Source organism: Amblyomma mixtum, chromosome 1 (genome assembly GCF_055824585.1).
Source record: "Amblyomma mixtum isolate Tamu chromosome 1, ASM5582458v1, whole genome shotgun sequence".
NCBI lineage: Eukaryota > Metazoa > Arthropoda > Arachnida > Ixodida > Ixodidae > Amblyomma > Amblyomma mixtum.
This window is the reverse complement of record NC_143012.1, coordinates 64,665,991-64,683,557: the sequence shown is the minus strand read 5'-3', so window position 1 is coordinate 64,683,557 and position 17,567 is coordinate 64,665,991. Positions and strand designations below refer to the sequence as shown.

Here is a 17,567-nt window from a genome sequence, read left to right as displayed (position 1 = left end):
TGAAGCAGCCGGATTTTGTTGAAGGCAATAATTCGGCGGTGTTCAGGATCGAGTGTCCTTTTAACCTATTCTGGCAATGCATGGTTGACTGTCCATTCAACTTCGAAAGGCTTTGGTCGTCTTCCAAGCTAATGGGCTGTTCGGCGCGTCCGGAAGAACCCCATGGAGTTCACGGCTACTCTTCCCGCGGCGTTAGTGCAGTTACAGAGCATTCGGTTAGACATAATGCCGATGTCAGTAGACTGATCTTCAGCAAAGCTTCACTGCTCTGATCAAAGGAGCACTGCTTCGTTTGCAGATTGTGATCGTCATCATCATCATATTCTTCTTCAGCTTGACCACGCCCACTGCAAGGCAAAGGCCTCTCCCATGTCTCTCCAATTAACCCTGTCCTTTGCCAGCGTGAACGTGGTAGGTAGGGAGTACGCCTTCGATCCCAAGACGCGCCGCACAGCAGCGAGATTTTCCTCGCCGAACTTGGACGAACCCTGCCTATGCAGTTCATCAGTTCATCAGATCATGCAGTTCATCAACATTCGTTGATGAACTGCATGATTCCCTTAACATGATCACTGTACGATTTCCGAGTACACCTATTGTCTTAGCTGGCGACTTTAACTACCCTAGTATCGTGTGGACTAATACATCACCTTATCTCAGCTCTTTTTCTACGGAGTGTAAAAAGTTTTTGTCAACTTGTATGGATTTCAATCTTTCGCAGTTAGTCTCTAAACCTACTCGAACTACTTTATCCTCATCGAATGTTTTAGATCTTGTTCTAACTAACGTGCCTGATCTTATCCCTTCGATTTTTTACCTACCTGGTCTCAGTGATCATTCTTTGCTCCATTTTGATGTACAAATTCCTGTATCTATCCGAGTTAGTCAGACTAAACAAATTAGAGATTATAAACGGGCTGACTTTAACGCTATTAACTGCGAACTAGCTCGTTTTTTGGACGATTACTTACCAGGTTTTTCACAGCGTTCTGTTTACACTAACTGGGATTTGTTCAAGGATATCGTTGAACATCTCATTAACACTTTTGTACCATTAAGATCTCTGAAGTGCGATCGGGAACCACCCTGGTTTAATAATGTTTTAAAAAGACTCTGCAATAAAAAGAAGCGCTTGTTCCGCTCTGCGAAGTTGTTGAATTCTAAACAACGATGGGAGGCCTACTTTTTGGCAGCTGCAGAGTACAAAGGTGCGCTAAAAAACGCAAATGACACATTTTTTAACCACACCCTGCCTGCTATGCTGGTCAATAATCCTAAACAATTTTGGAATGTAGTTAACAAGAAAGACGCTTCCACAATTCTACTTACTTCTTCTGATGGTGTTGCCTTTCCTCCATACGAATGTTCTTCTGTTCTAAACAATACATTTGCTGCGGCATTTTCTAGCAATGTTTCTCTTGTTCATCGCGTGTGCCCTGTTTTTGATGCTCTTCCTATCGATCCAGTTGTATTCGACGCGTCAGGCATCCAGTGCGTCATACAAAATCTTAAGGTTTCCTCTTCCTGCGGTGTTGACAACATTAATTCGAAGTTTTTAATTAATACAAAGTTCTATTGTTCCATAATTCTTACTAAATTGTTTGAACAGTCTCTTGTAACAGGTTGTATTCCCAATGATTGGAAAATTGGGAAGGTGATTTCACTGCATAAGTCCGGAAATAAACATTCTCCTGATAACTTTAGACCTATATCGCTCACTAGTATTCCGTGCAAGATCATGGAACACGTCATATATTCTCATCTCATCTCTTTTTTAGAATCTAACTCCTTTTTCAGCATTGCCCAGCATGGTTTTCGTAAGTCTTTTTCATGCGAAACTCAGCTAATATGTTTCACACATGACCTTCATTGCATCCTTGACCACGGGTCTCAGGCAGACTGCATATTTTTGGACTTCTCGAAAGCGTTTGACACTGTTTCGCATGAGCTTCTCTTTCTTAAATTAAGCAATCTTAACATAGACCCTAATGTCCTTGCATGGCTACAATGCTTTCTTTCTAACCGTTCACAATTCGTAACAGCGAACAATATAAACTCGCATTCTTTGCCTGTCCGTTCCGGAGTGCCTCAGGGGTCAGTTCTTGGGCCCCTCCTTTTTCTCATCTATATAAATGACTTACCGGCTAACATTTCTTCTTCAATTAATCTTTTTGCCGATGATTGTGTTATTTACCGCGAAATTAAAGATGATAATGATGTCTGTTGTCTTCAATCCGATATTAACAAGATTCTTGACTGGTGTTTTATTTGGAACATGCAACTAAACATTAATAAGTGTAAACTTGTACGCATTTCTCGTCTCTCTAATGCCCCTTCCTCTTATCACATTAACAACGTGTCTCTCGAAACCGTGTCATGTTATAAATATCTGGGTGTTTACGTTTCTTGTAACCTGTCTTGGAAAACTCACGTTGAATACATAATAAATAACGCTGATCGCATGCTTGGGTACCTTCGCAGAAATTTCTCACGTTCATCTAGTTCAATAAAATTATTACTTTATAAAACATTGGTACGGTCCAAGTTAGAATATGCTGCATCTGTCTGGAGCCCTGGCATCGATTCACTTGTTTCAGATTTGGAAGCTGTGCAGAACCGCGCATGCCGTTTCATTCTTTCTAATTATCACCGAACAAGCAGTGTAACCGCCATGAAATCAAGTTTGTCCCTACCACTTCTTTCCCACCGCAGATCAATAGCCTCATTGTGTCTTTTTCATAAAATTTACCACAACAGCTTTCTCAACCCTAAGTTACTGTCAAGACCATGTTACATATCAGCACGTGTTGATCACCGTCATAAAGTTGGAAGCCCATCTTGTCACACCAAATGTTTTCATGATTCATTCATACCTCGAACTTGTGCCAGCTGGAATCACCTTCCCCACGACATCGCAGGTATTTCTGATAACAATGCATTTCGTCAAGTCCTTAATGTTTCTTTCTGAGTATGTGTCGTTTATTACTGTATAAAAATTGCCTTTCACTGTCTACACACTGTTTTAATATATCCCTACTGCATTCTAATCTTATTGCCTTCCTGTGTTTTCAATTTGTCATGTATTCCTGGTTTATTTTTGTTTTCTCTTGTTGCTGTTTAGACTGAAAATTTTATGTATTCCCACTCCCCTCTGTAATGCCTTCGGGCCCTGAGGGTACAATAAATAAATAAATAAATAAATGCATAGCAGCGTATTTTGGTGTCGACAGTTTTGGACTCGAGTTTGTCGACTCGCACTCCTTGAAAGAAGCAGCAAAGCGCGGCAACACTGGGCCGCCAAGATAGCAAAGATGTACGCTCAGCCGAGAGGAAACATGCGCGCGCACTCTAAATGGAACGGAGTAAAAAAGGGAGTAAGCTGCACATGCGCACCCCCTTTCGTCCTCCGAAGCACTCTCTTTAAAGAAGAGTGTGTTAAAAGGGAGTGGAGAGGTCACTGCTCACAGCTGATGGCCACTTTGGCAGTGTTACAAAACTCTCTCCTAAAGCAAATAGTGCCAGTACACCAGGATTGATTTTCACTCGTTTAGCTCCTTTCCCGCCAAATTTGGTTTCCGCGAACTGTTGAAAATGGGGGGGGGGGGGTTGTATGTTGCGCAGGCATGATGCCTCGGTGGCACTGCTCTCCATGAAAATAAAATAAGTGAATAAAATGCGAGGGGACACTATTGAAGCGTCTCCACTATTAGGAAACATCATCCTCACCAAGGCATCAGCGAAGCGCTTGGCACCTCTAGCCCACCGCCTTTTATAAAAAAGAGTGCGCAGCACTCTGTAAAAAAAGGAGTTAAAAGGGAGTAAGCTGTTCTCGCGCACTCCCTTTTATAAATGAGAGTGCGCTGCAGTCTGAAAAGAAAGGAGTAAATAGGGAGTGAGCTGTCCTTGTGCGCCCCCTTTTATAATAAAGAGTGCTCTGCACTCTGAAAACAAAGGAGTAAAAGGGTAGTAAGCTGCCCATGCGCATCCCCTTTTATAATAGAGAGTGCACCGTGCTCTGAAAAGAAAAGAGTAAAAAGAGAGTGAGGTGTCCTTGCACACCCTCTTTTATAAAAGAGACTGTGCTGCATGTTAAAGGTCCCCAGGTGGTTGGAATTATTCCAGAAACCTCCACTAGGGCACCTCTTTCTCTCTTTCTTCGTTCACTCCTACCTCCCTCCCTTCCCTTACGGCGCGGTTCAGGTGTCCACCGAGATATGTGAGACAGTACTGCGCCGTGTCCTTTCCTAAAAAAACCCAACTTAGTGCGCTGCACTCTGAACAGAAAGGAGTAAAAAAGGGAGTAAGCTGTCCTTGCGCACCCCCTTTTATAAAAGTGAGTGCACTGTGCTCTGAAAGGAAAATAGTAAAAAGGGAGTAATCTGTCCTTGCGCACCCCCTTTTATAAAAGTGAGTGCACTGCGCTCTGAAAGGAAAATAGTAAAAAGGGAGTAAGCTGTCCTTGCGCACCCCCTTTTATAAAAGTGAGTGCACTGCGCTCTGAAAGGAAAATTGTAAAAAGGGAGTAAGCTGTCCTTGCACACCCCCTTTTATAAAAGTGAGTGCACTGCGCTCTGAAAGGAAAATAGTAAGAAGGGAGTAAGCTGTCCTTGCGCACCCCCTTTTATAAAAGTCAGTGCACTGCGCTCTCAAAGGAAAATAGTAAAAAGGAAGTGAGCTGTCCTTGCGCACCCCCTTTTATAAAAGTGAGTGCACTGCGCTCTGAAAGGAAAATTGTAAAAAGGGAGTAAGCTGTCCTTGCGCACCCCCTTTTATAAAAGTGAGTGCACTGCGCTCTCAAAGGAAAATAGTAAAAAGGGAGTAAGCTGTCCTTGCGCACCCCCTTTTATAAAAGTGAGTGCACTGCGCTCTGAAAGGAAAATTGTAAAAAGGGAGTAAGCTGTCCTTGCGCACCCCCTTTTATAAAAGTGAGTGCACTGCGCTCTGAAAGGAAAATAGTAAGAAGGGAGTAAGCTGTCCTTGCGCACCCCCTTTTATAAAAGTGAGTGCACTGCGCTCTCAAAGGAAAATAGTAAAAAGGGAGTGAGCTGTCCTTGCGCACCCCCTTTTATAAAAGTGAGTGCACTGCGCTCTGAAAGGAAAATAGTAAAAAGGGAGTAAGCTGTCCTTGCGCACCCCCTTTTATAAAAGTGAGTGCACTGCGCTCTGAAAGGAAAATAGTAAAAAGGGAGTAAGCTGTCCTTGCGCACCCCCTTTTATAAAAGTGAGTGCACTGCGCTCTGAAAGGGAAATAGTAAAAAGGGAGTAAGCTGTCCTTGCGCACCCCCTTTTATAAAAGTGAGTGCACTGCGCTCTGAAAGGAAAATAGTAAAAAGGGAGTAAGCTGTCCTTGCGCACCCCCTTTTATAAAAGTGAGTGCACTGCGCTCTGAAAGGGAAATAGTAAAAAGGGAGTAAGCTGTCCTTGCGCACCCCCTTTTATAAAAGTGAGTGCACTGCGCTCTGAAAGAAAAATAGTAAAAAGGGAGTAAGCTGTCCTTGCGCACCCCCTTTTATAAAAGTGAGTGCACTGCGCTCTGAAAGGGAAATAGTAAAAAGGGAGTAAGCTGTCCTTGCGCACCCCCTTTTATAAAAGTGAGTGCACTGCGCTCTGAAAGGAAAATAGTAAAAAGGGAGTAAGCTGTCCTTGCGCACCCCCTTTTATAAAAGTGAGTGCACTGCGCTCTGAAAGGAAAATAGTAAAAAGGGAGTAAGCTGTCCTTGCGCACCCCCTTTTATAAAAGTGAGTGCACTGCGCTCTGAAAGGAAAATAGTAAAAAGGGAGTAAGCTGTCCTTGCGCACCCCCTTTTATAAAAGTGAGTGCACTGCGCTCTGAAAGGAAAATAGTAAAAAGGGAGTAAGCTGTCCTTGCGCACCCCCTTTTATAAAAGTGAGTGCACTGCGCTCTGAAAGGGAAATAGTAAAAAGGGAGTAAGCTGTCCTTGCGCACCCCCTTTTATAAAAGTGAGTGCACTGCGCTCTGAAAGGAAAATAGTAAAAAGGGAGTAAGCTGTCCTTGCGCACCCCCTTTTATAAAAGTGAGTGCACTGCGCTCTGAAAGGGAAATAGTAAAAAGGGAGTAAGCTGTCCTTGCGCACCCCCTTTTATAAAAGTGAGTGCACTGCGCTCTCAAAGGAAAATAGTAAAAAGGGAGTAAGCTGTCCTTGCGCACCCCCTTTTATAAAAGTGAGTGCACTGCGCTCTGAAAGGGAAATAGTAAAAAGGGAGTAAGCTGTCCTTGCGCACCCCCTTTTATAAAAGTGAGTGCACTGCGCTCTGAAAGGAAAATAGTAAAAAGGGAGTAAGCTGTCCTTGCGCACCCCCTTTTATAAAAGTGAGTGCACTGCGCTCTGAAAGGAAAATAGTAAAAAGGGAGTAAGCTGTCCTTGCGCACCCCCTTTTATAAAAGTGAGTGCACTGCGCTCTGAAAGGGAAATAGTAAAAAGGGAGTAAGCTGTCCTTGCGCACCCCCTTTTATAAAAGTGAGTGCACTGCGCTCTGAAAGGAAAATAGTAAAAAGGGAGTAAGCTGTCCTTGCGCACCCCCTTTTATAAAAGTGAGTGCACTGCGCTCTGAAAGGGAAATAGTAAAAAGGGAGTAAGCTGTCCTTGCGCACCCCCTTTTATAAAAGTGAGTGCACTGCGCTCTGAAAGGAAAATAGTAAAAAGGGAGTAAGCTGTCCTTGCGCACCCCCTTTTATAAAAGTGAGTGCACTGCGCTCTGAAAGGAAAATAGTAAAAAGGGAGTAAGCTGTCCTTGCGCACCCCCTTTTATAAAAGTGAGTGCACTGCGCTCTGAAAGGGAAATAGTAAAAAGGGAGTAAGCTGTCCTTGCGCACCCCCTTTTATAAAAGTGAGTGCACTGCGCTCTGAAAGGGAAATAGTAAAAAGGGAGTAAGCTGTCCTTGCGCACCCCCTTTTATAAAAGTGAGTGCACTGCGCTCTGAAAGGAAAATAGTAAAAAGGGAGTAAGCTGTCCTTGCGCACCCCCTTTTATAAAAGTGAGTGCACTGCGCTCTGAAAGGGAAATAGTAAAAAGGGAGTAAGCTGTCCTTGCGCACCCCCTTTTATAAAAGTGAGTGCACTGCGCTCTGAAAGGAAAATAGTAAAAAGGGAGTAAGCTGTCCTTGCGCACCCCCTTTTATAAAAGTGAGTGCACTGCGCTCTGAAAGGGAAATAGTAAAAAGGGAGTAAGCTGTCCTTGCGCACCCCCTTTTATAAAAGTGAGTGCACTGCGCTCTGAAAGGAAAATAGTAAAAAGGGAGTAAGCTGTCCTTGCGCCCCCCCTTTTATAAAAGTGAGTGCACTGCGCTCTGAAAGGGAAATAGTAAAAAGGGAGTAAGCTGTCCTTGCGCACCCCCTTTTATAAAAGTGAGTGCACTGCGCTCTGAAAGGAAAATAGTAAAAAGGGAGTAAGCTGTCCTTGCGCACCCCCTTTTATAAAAGTGAGTGCACTGCGCTCTGAAAGGGAAATAGTAAAAAGGGAGTAAGCTGTCCTTGCGCACCCCCTTTTATAAAAGTGAGTGCACTGCGCTCTGAAAGGAAAATAGTAAAAAGGGAGTAAGCTGTCCTTGCGCACCCCCTTTTATAAAAGTGAGTGCACTGCGCTCTGAAAGGAAAATAGTAAAAAGGGAGTAAGCTGTCCTTGCGCACCCCCTTTTATAAAAGGGAGTGCACTGCGCTCTGAAAGGAAAGGAATAAAAAGAGAGTAAGCTGTCCTCGCGCACTCCGTTTGGTCCTCAAACGCACTATCTTAATTATTGAGCGACGTGCAGATCACCGTAAGTATAATTCATACCAGTTTTTAGAATTTCGAAAACCCAGTTGTCTTCGGCGATGTGGCCCATCAAATTTTGGCTATAAAGCGCGAAAATGCATGCGCTTTAGACAAGCTCGCAGGCGAAACAACCTCTTCAGAGCACGCACTCTTCAAAACAGCCAAAGTTTGTTGAGCTACCACGCCGAGGTTAACCGAGTTTTCCAAATTCTAAAAACCGATATGTAGATTAATTACGGTGGGCTACACGACTCTGAATAATTACGGAGCCTAATTGTAACAGTTTAAAAGTTAAATATTCGATATTAGTAAACTAGCCTCGTAGTTAGCTCGTCATAGTAGTATGCTGATCTACTATACAGATAAAGATGGTATGCGCAATAAAAAGCTCTTGTAACCCAGAAAGCCGATTTTTAAAAATCGTGTAAAGTCCGAGGTGAAACACCCTGTATGTCTGCTAAGTACCTATGTTTTGGCGCCTCGCTTCTAAAGGTCGACCATATCCACAAAAAGAAAAGTAAAGTCATGAATAACAAGCGTTAGGACAAGGTGAGAACACCAGTGAAAAGAACGCTTCTCTCTGGTAAGCGCCGAATATCCGCTGAATTTCGTGTGCTGCTTTCAGCTTTGTTGAGGAAAATTACGTTATCTGTGCCCTCTCATATTGTGGGGTTTTAATGGGGGGAAATAAATGCGTTCTTCCCGCTTAATCGCGGCTGACACATTTAAAACCGCTCGGCCCTACCCAGTGGTCACGTACGCTACCGAACGCACGCCGATCAGACAGGCCTTGCTCTGAGGGAACAAACGAACGACACATTGGCTGACACAAACAAGGCATTTATTTCTACAACGACATATATGGGAGATATGGGCTTTACCTCCCCAAAGGAACACATCGTCTATGAGAGACGCCGTTGTGGATGGTTAAGCATGAATTTAGATAACCTCAGGGGTCTAAATTATTCGACGTGCACTGGCATTGAACAGTACACGGGTGCCTTGCTTTCATCTCCATCGAAACGTGTACGCCGCGGCCGGCCGAGATGAAGTCTCAGAATGCTGTCTGCTGCGTAGCCTGCGGCAAATCGAACAAAATCAAATCTTGTGAACACCTGTACTAATGCTCCTTGGCGAAACACTGTAAGAACAGCTCGACGGCCGTACCAGGGTTTTTTGAGCAGACGACAGAGCATGAAAGCGTAGATGACAACAAAAGACAACATATGCGAGGAATGTTTAACTCAATATACAGTTGCTACTTTTATGCCACAGTAGGACGAGTTACTGCGAGCTGAAATCTCAGATAGCATTTCTCAAGTTCATTAACTGAGTTTGGAGGTTATGCATGCTGATAACTGTATGCCAGTATCCACTAGTTTCGCGTAGCTTTCATGAAAAAGGAGCGCCGTAAATTTCAGTGAATATTGAAATTGGTTGAATTGTACACATTGAAGAACAATTTGTTCGCGAGTGTAAATAATTGGGAAGCTTTTACTGCGGCCAATATGCTTCCACATTTTTTTAAAATCCGTTCTTGCAGGACAAGCGTTTGACAGTCTGGTCTTAAAAAAAAAAGGATCCAGTGTATTTCAGCAAGACGTTGAGTTACTTTCAGAGTAGGTCGTCTCATAATCTGGTCTCCGTGTAAGGCAGAAAAAAAAATGGGCAATGGCTTAGCTCTGGTTAAGTCTGGATATACAAGCGAAAAGCTGCAGTTATGCTTTCTTTGACGTCATGGCTGTCGCAGTTCGCGCTCAATGCACTGGGAGCACCACGATAACGGTGTAGGCAAGCGCGTTATATAGCCCTCCTTCCGCATGCGTAGTAACTGTGGTAAACACGCGGCTGCAAGTAGCGTCATACGAGGAAGCCGAGCACAAGCCGATGCACACTCGGTAAACACGCGCAGAGCGCGCGAATGACGGCGAAGGTCGACCGGCGCAGCCGCGCTCGGCGGCGGCTCCGCCGACCACCTGCGCCTCTCCAGTGACGTCACACGGCGGACTCGCGCATGCACATCTGTGGCTAAAATTGATCACGGTGCACGCCAGACCCGGTGTTGACTAGCCTACTGAAGCTTTTCGCTTCAAAACGCGAAACGCGCACGGAAAACTGCGTACAGCCGTTAAACGCTGCGCGCGGCTTTCAGGTGCAAGGCGCACTAGCGCCACCTCGCGGCGGCTCAAGACTTCCGTGGTTTTTGCCTCGCCGGCTCCGCTGCTTTCCGGCCTACTCCTATATAGTTCACTATAATGGAGAGTTACCAATTCCGCACACATTGGCATTAGCCCTGAAACGCTATCGTCTTAATGCCAAAGCTCACTTCGATGATAATCGACATTGAAGTACACGCGGATGAAAATAAATATAACGTGTGACTTGAATTTATAACCACACACTGTATATAAACTCACCTAGACATACACACTGCATATATAGCCACGTAGTCAGGAGGATAGCTTGTCCGTGTTGTACAGGTGAATCTTCAAGAATAAGACCGTAACGAGGATGTAGCAGTATTAAGATGGAGCTGAATTTGTTTTAGTGGCTGCTGGCTTCCGTCGTGTACGGCACAACGAGCACATCTTTCCTATTCACTTGTATGCTTAATAGTTTAACGAGGGCCTCAAATCTGGCAACCTTAATGCCATAGGTAGCGTAAGAGGGTTCTTTCACAGCTTCCGCCCTCACCGTTAGACCACGTTCCCTCACCGTTAGACCACGTTCCTACGTGGCACTAGCTTTAATACAGGGCGTACTACGTCCGCCGCTATACACGAGGGTAGCGGTGGTGAAAACTGTCATGTTTCGCTCTCACTGCACATAAATACCCCCGAAAGCAGCAGATTGGGTAGCTGTCGGCGTAGCTCAGATGGTAGTGCACCACACGCGAAATTCGGAGGTCGTGGTTTCGGATCCCACCGGCTGCCTGTAGATATTTTTTTCTCCTGCTTTTATTAATCTGTCATTGATTAAAATCTACAGATAAATCCCGGCTGCACGCAACACTACCTCTTCTAGTACACTTTAGCACGCGTGTAGTGCACATATATCCTTCCCACCGTGCATGTTTAACAAAAAAGAAATAGAAAAAAGAACTATATAATCTTCCGAAACTGCAGCGCCCAAATATGGGCCCCCTTTTCAAGGCGGATCAATTGACAGCATCGTGAAGCGGCTCTCCATGAGCAACAGCAAGCCTTTTATCTCTCTTTTTTTTGCGAGTGTCACGCAGTTCAGGCCCTGTAAAAGGAGACACGCTGCGCCGCTCATCGGTGCCTTTTGGAAGCAACGAAAGTTTGACGCTACTAGATGCTGTACTGCAGCACTTTCTCTTTGATTGCGTGGAGTCGCTGGAACGCATTTCCGCACACGCCATTCGTGTCGTCCATCTCGACGTGGTACGCCGCAACGCCGGTCATGCGCTTGGGGGCCAGGAGCGCCATCCTTCGGCGGGCCTGCGTTCCAAGAACGGCGCGGAAAAGTGAAGGCGGCCGGTCAGTTCTTGGTGCGTACGGAGGATAAAGCTCAGCTGGCACAAACTCATTCAAGACAAAGTTGAAATGCTTGGCAGCACGCGCGAAGTTACGGAGATTAATTGGGGGCTAGAGAACGCGATTACAGGGGCCCGTGGATGACGCTTCGGCTTTGGCTTCGCCGCCAGCATGACGCACAAGGCACAGGCTAGTACAGGCACATCCGAAGCCAGAAATAAAGTTGAGGGCCCTACAACACCCCTTTTTAAAAAGAAAGAGAAAAATGTGTGCCCAGAATATACCGTATAAGTAAGCACTGCCATGCGAAAAAAAAAAGAAAAGTAGGACTCTTGCCCAATCTTGAGGGTAGGTCTTCCGAGAAGACAATGAAATTTTAATCAAATTAGAGGTTTATGTTATCTTTGTAAATAATAGCCCGAAATTCGAAATAGCACGATAGGGAAATCTAAACAGGTAAGTAAGCAGAGTTGACGCCGCGAAGTCCCTGTAGTTCCTGGCTTGGCAGCCTAAGCTAACGCGACAATGCCTCAAGATGAGAAACTCCGATGAAGCCCACGATGTCGCTGGCTGTGGTACTGTTTCTCGAAGGACGCTACTTGAGCGCCGAGCGCAAAGCGTGGCGAAATACACTGGCGCAGGTTATAGCTGTGTGCTGTTCAAGAAAGCACAGGGAAGCAATGACCGTATGACCTCGACGCTGGCTGCCTTGTATCGAACCGAGCCCTCGTCACCAATCGAATCACATAATCCTTCCCATATCAGAACTTACAACGGCAGGCCACCGACAAGATTAACATGCTGATTGGGAAAGTCTTCAAAATCGCCAACGAAGAACCTCCATAAGCGTCTACCGACCGGCTGCCTGCCATAAGGGGTTGAAACACACTCCAGGAACGTACAGGTGCCGTCAAAAGTAAATGGAAGGCAATATTCACGAAAAAATTTAATCATTGGCCCTCCAATTACCAATTCATGCACCCTTGAATACATATGTGCAGCCTAATTGTGATTTTGCGTATTCCACTGTGCACAACAAGCATGGACCATTATGCTTTAGATTTAAAGAAATTAATTTTTTTGGCAAAGTCGCCTTTCATTTACTTTTGACTGGGAGTGTACATAAGCTCACCTAGCATGTCAGTATGAACGACTATCCCACTGCAACTGCAAGAACGGTCGTCACATACTAGCGAGTAACCTCTTCAGCTTCAAGACAAGGCACAATTCCCGTCCTCATCCACATCCCCAACTCCTCCACCCTCATCCTCTCCACCCACCTCGCCACCTGTCGAACCTCCGTCGAAAAAGAGGAGGCCTGATGAGATGCCAGCACAACCCATAGACTTGGAATCAAAATTTCAGGACTTCGCCAAAAACTTAGAAGCTAGGCTCGCAGAGCGCATTACTGCACAGGTCACTGCACAGTGCCAAATTCTGATTGAAACTACCATTACCCGTTTAATGGATACTGTCATAACTAGCATCATGGCCAAGGTAGAGGAGCGTTTACCTCTCCTTGTTCATAGCCTCTCACCGGCCTCTCCTCCCACAGTGCCACCCTCCACACCCCTCCTTCGCCCCTCCACCCTACAGCATGGCCCCTCCGACGGACCAATTATTCAATGGAACTGCAGGGGCTTTCGGCGTAAGCGCGATCCTCTGCTGCAGATTATCGCTACCTCCTCATCCCCACCAGACATCATCGCAATTCAGGACGCAAACGTTTGCAAACACCTTCCAGGATACGCTCTTATCCCCTCGGACTCTACTGATCTTCCTCGGGTGGTCACATACGTCTGCAACTCTTTGCATTACATGGAACACACAATTACCACACCTATCGCTCACACCTTCATCGAAATTTTACCTCCAACCCCTGCTCAATCTCCCTTGTTCGTTCTTAACTGCTATCTTCTACCACGACAGCCAGTTAATCTACTCCCTCCACTCCTCAAATCCGTGACGCAATTGGCTGGATCAAATCCCCTACTCATTGCCGGTGACTTCAACTGCGCACACGTGGACTGGGGCTATCGGCGCACAAACCACAGAGGCACAGTTCTCTGCAATGAAATGATGGTGCTCCACTTGTCCATCTTTAATGATTTCAGCCTGCCTACACGGGTTGGTAACAGTGTTACTACAGATACCAGCCCAGATCTCACGCTTGGAAGAAATGTGGCCCACCTGCAGTGGGAAAGAACCCAAACCACACTAGGCAGCGACCACCACCTAATTCGCATAACACTAAGCTATCGCCGCCCTCAGCGCAAATTTACCGTTAGACAAACTAATTGGGACCAGCTACGAAAATTTCGCCAGGAACATGTACAGTCAACACAGGTACCCTTCGACCTACACACCTGGACTACCCAGTTACAGGAGGACATTCGTCAACATACCCAAACGCTAGACACTACCCCAGACACCCCCGTAATTGACAGTAAGCTCGCGCACCTCCTTCAAGCTCAAGAACGCATAACACACAGATGGAAAACTCAAAAACACAATAGGAAACTAAAACTCAAACTGGCACAGCTTCAGACCCAAATAGAACACCACAGTACCACTCTTTGCAAAGCTAACTGGAATCAGATTTGTGACAATCTCCGCGGCAATCTCTCCACAACCCGTGCCTGGCACCTCTTACGCCACATGCTAGACCCCACGCAATCTAAAACCCAGACACGCCTTAGCATTCGCCGCCTTACTCATAACCACAGGCAGGACACGAACGCCTTCCTCGCGCAGGTGAAGTCAACATATACCACCCCAGGTGACCCTTGCAAGCACCCCGAGTACACGGGTCCACCTCAACCCCAGCTTGACGCCCCTATTACAGAGGCGGAATTTCGGACAGCCCTTTTGAAATTACGCAATACTGCACCCGGGGAAGATCAAATTACCAATGCTGCCATCCGAAACCTTGACGATGCCTCCATATCTCATCTAGTCACCCACTTTAACGAGTGCTGGAAGTCAGGTACACTCCCTGCCACCTGGAAGCATGGAAAAATCATATTTATTCCTAAACCCCACAAACCCATCAACATAGAGAATATCCGACCAATTTCTCTGACATCTTGTCTCGGCAAGGCATTCGAACACATAATTCTTGCCCGACTAACCACGTACATGGAAGACAACCACCTTTTTCCGCACAGCATGGTGGGCTTTCGTGCGCATCTATCAGCACAGGATGCCCTACTACAAATTACACATGACGTGCTTGATGACACGATCCCCCACCTCACTAAAGCTATTCTGGCGGTTGACCTCACAAAGGCATTTGACAGGATTCGACACGATGCCATTTTGCGAGAACTACAGGCACTACAGGTAGGCTCAAATACCTACAACTACATTCGCGCCTTTCTCTCGGGCCGCACTGCCTCCCTGCACATAGCTGAGCTGAGCACACCACCTTATACACTCGGCGAGCTTGGAACACCCCAAGGCGCGGTCCTCTCCCCCCTTCTATTTAATATTGCTCTCATCCCCCTAGCTCATAAACTCGCTCTCATCCCACACCTAAGGCATACCTTGTACGCTGATGATATTACGGCATGGACCACTCACGGATCTGATGGAGAAATTGAGGAAACTCTTCAATTAGCAGCTGACACCATCTCCGCTCATGCGTCATCTATTGGGCTCGAATGCTCCCCCTCTAAATCCGCGCTTCTCCTCATAAGACCGAAATCTGCAGCTAATTCGCCCATTCAAATCACTTTACAAGGAACCCCTATCCCCGTCACCCCCACCCTCCGTATCCTTGGCCTTTACTTGCAGGATTCCGGACGCAACGATCATACCCTTAAAACACTCAAGGCCTCCACGCAATCCGTGTTGCAACTTCTACGCCGCGTATCCTCCCTGCACAAAGGTTTAGACGAAGCGGATAGCATGAAAGTAGTGCATGCTTTTACACTTAGCCGCATTTTATACGCCACCCCATATCTTAAGCTGAACCGCATAGAAACAGAGCGAGTGAACGCCATGATTCGTCTAGCAACCAAGGCAGCCTTAAACCTACCCCGCAGCACTAGCACAGCCAAGCTCCTTGAATTAGGCATGCATAACACCATTCAGGAACTAGTAGACGCACACCTTCAGACACAGTATCTAAGACTTGCCGCGAGCGCAACTGGCAGGCATATCCTCGCTTCCCTTCGCATCAACATTCCCACTAATCAGACATCCCTTATAGCCATTCCTCGACACATTCATACCCCCCTCGTTGTGAAACCTTTTCCCCGGAACATTCATCCCCAGTACCACATCCCTCGCCGCATGGCTCGCGCTAACGCCCTACACAAGTATTACGGACAAGCCCAGGACGCCATTTGGGTGGACGCCGCGTGCACAACTCATGAAGCTGTAGCTGTTGGTTACAATCCAGCCCTAGCACAGCCCCTCACACACCGCCTTCCCTCGGGCTGTACGTCTGAGGAGGCAGAGGAAACCGCCATCGCCCTAGCCCTTGTACATTCCAATGCAAACTACATCTTTAGCGACTCCAAAACGGCTCTGTTCAACTTCGCGAGAGGCAGGATTCACGCCCCTGCTTGGAAGTTGTTGAACACCCCCTCCAAAAACTTACCACGCAGGGTAGAGCTCCAGTGGGTGCCGGCTCACTCTGGGAATCCAGGAAACGAGGCTGCCGATAAATTGGCCCGAGGTTTGATTTGCCGGGCTCAGGACGGCCTCGGTCCAGGTTTCTCGAGAGAGCGGGCGCACACCTTTGCAGAGCTCACGCAAATGCCCCGCTTGGACCGTCGGACTTACCCTCCTCCACACCCCTCCCTTACCCATTCCCAACAGATCCTCTGGAGACGCCTCCAGTCCCGCTCCCTCATCCCCTCATCTGCTATCTCTCTACTGTGGCACCTCCCCTGCATGCACCCTGTGCGGCGACCCTCACGCCACACTCTCCCACATCCTTTTCGGCTGCCCTGCTGATCCTCCCCCGCAGGGACAGCCCGCGTTATCAAGTTGGGAGGACTGGGAGGTCGTGCTCTCGTCTCCGGACCCGCCATCGCAGCTTGCTGCGGTGCTTCGGGGTGCCGACGTCATGGACAAACACCGCATGAACGTTACGACGTAGAGTGGGACCGTGCGGTGGTCCAGGGACCCAAGGGGGGTCTAAACACACTTGCCATGATAAAGTTTTTCTCTCTCTCTCTCCTAGAACTCACCCACGTGGCCCCTATAGAAGGAAACATGCACCCAGACCTAAACCCGAAGGTACGGCTCTCATGAAGACAGCCGCTGCACATACGCCTCCACATACCCCGACAGGCTATAGCTATTAGCGTAGTAAACCGCAACCCCTATATCATCACCACGCCGACCCTTCCTGCAGCAGACACCACGGAAGCCCAAGAAACCGCCGTTGCCATGGCTATCGCTACTGGCAAAGAACAGGTCATAGTACTGTCGAACTGCCAAGCCACCCTTATCCGCTACGCTATGGGACACCTCATACCCCGTACTATCCCCATACCCACGAACTTGGTCTCCTCCATGCAACAAATAAATCTGATCTCGCGGCCTGGGCATGAGTCTGTGGAAAGCAATAGGCGTGTTCGTGCCGCCGCCCGAGCCTGTACACGCGGGACGCCACACACCAGACACTCCCGCTTATCTCAGCCCAAACCCATTACCACACCACTACTCCGTCAACCTGCAACATTACCGCGGACAGCGATACGGACACCGCAGCACTCGATGCTGATCATGGTTTTACGGAGTGGTAGTGATCCGGCGAGTTTTTTTAAATCCATTTTTTTTTTACAATAAATCACCGCCAGATTGAGAAGTCCGCCTAAGCTGAACGCTCCGCCTCCAATTCCTTAAGGGGAGGAAGGAGCGGAATGGAAGGAACCGCCGCTCCTCCACTTGAAAGAGGATTGGGACCGTTGGGATTCAAGAACGCCGCTCGTTAGTTCCTCCGACGAAGAGCTTCTCAAGAAACCTTCCACCAAACAGCCTCCCTAGGGGAAGATGAATGGTTAGAATCTTGAAGTTTTCCGTAAAACGGCATGTCACTGTGTTATACATGCACATTTTGTCACGTTATGCCATGTAAACAACCTTCACAAGGATCTCGACGTTCTCAGCCTAGTAGAACATTTTGCCGAGCTGCATGACCAAAGCCGCAGTTAAAAATGGCCAGAAACACTTGGCCGTCTGGCAACCTTCGCCGACGGTCATGTGAAGTACTTGAGCGTCTGGCAACCTTCGCCGCCGGTCATGTGAAGTGCACGTACGTCGTCTGGGAATGATTTGAGA

General features: G+C 47.2%; 1 protein-coding gene across 1 annotated transcript in view; it reads right to left on the bottom strand.

Annotated features, from left to right (window-relative positions):
• The window catches only part of LOC149366521 (uncharacterized), a 60,464-nt gene that overhangs the window by 1,923 nt on the left and 40,974 nt on the right, over nucleotides 1-17,567 (bottom strand). Inside the window, exon 12 of the mRNA XM_089571189.1 lies at nucleotides 11,121-11,234. Within this exon, the coding sequence (XP_089427315.1) occupies nucleotides 11,121-11,234 (114 nt within the window). The remainder of the gene's footprint in view (nucleotides 1-11,120; nucleotides 11,235-17,567) is intronic.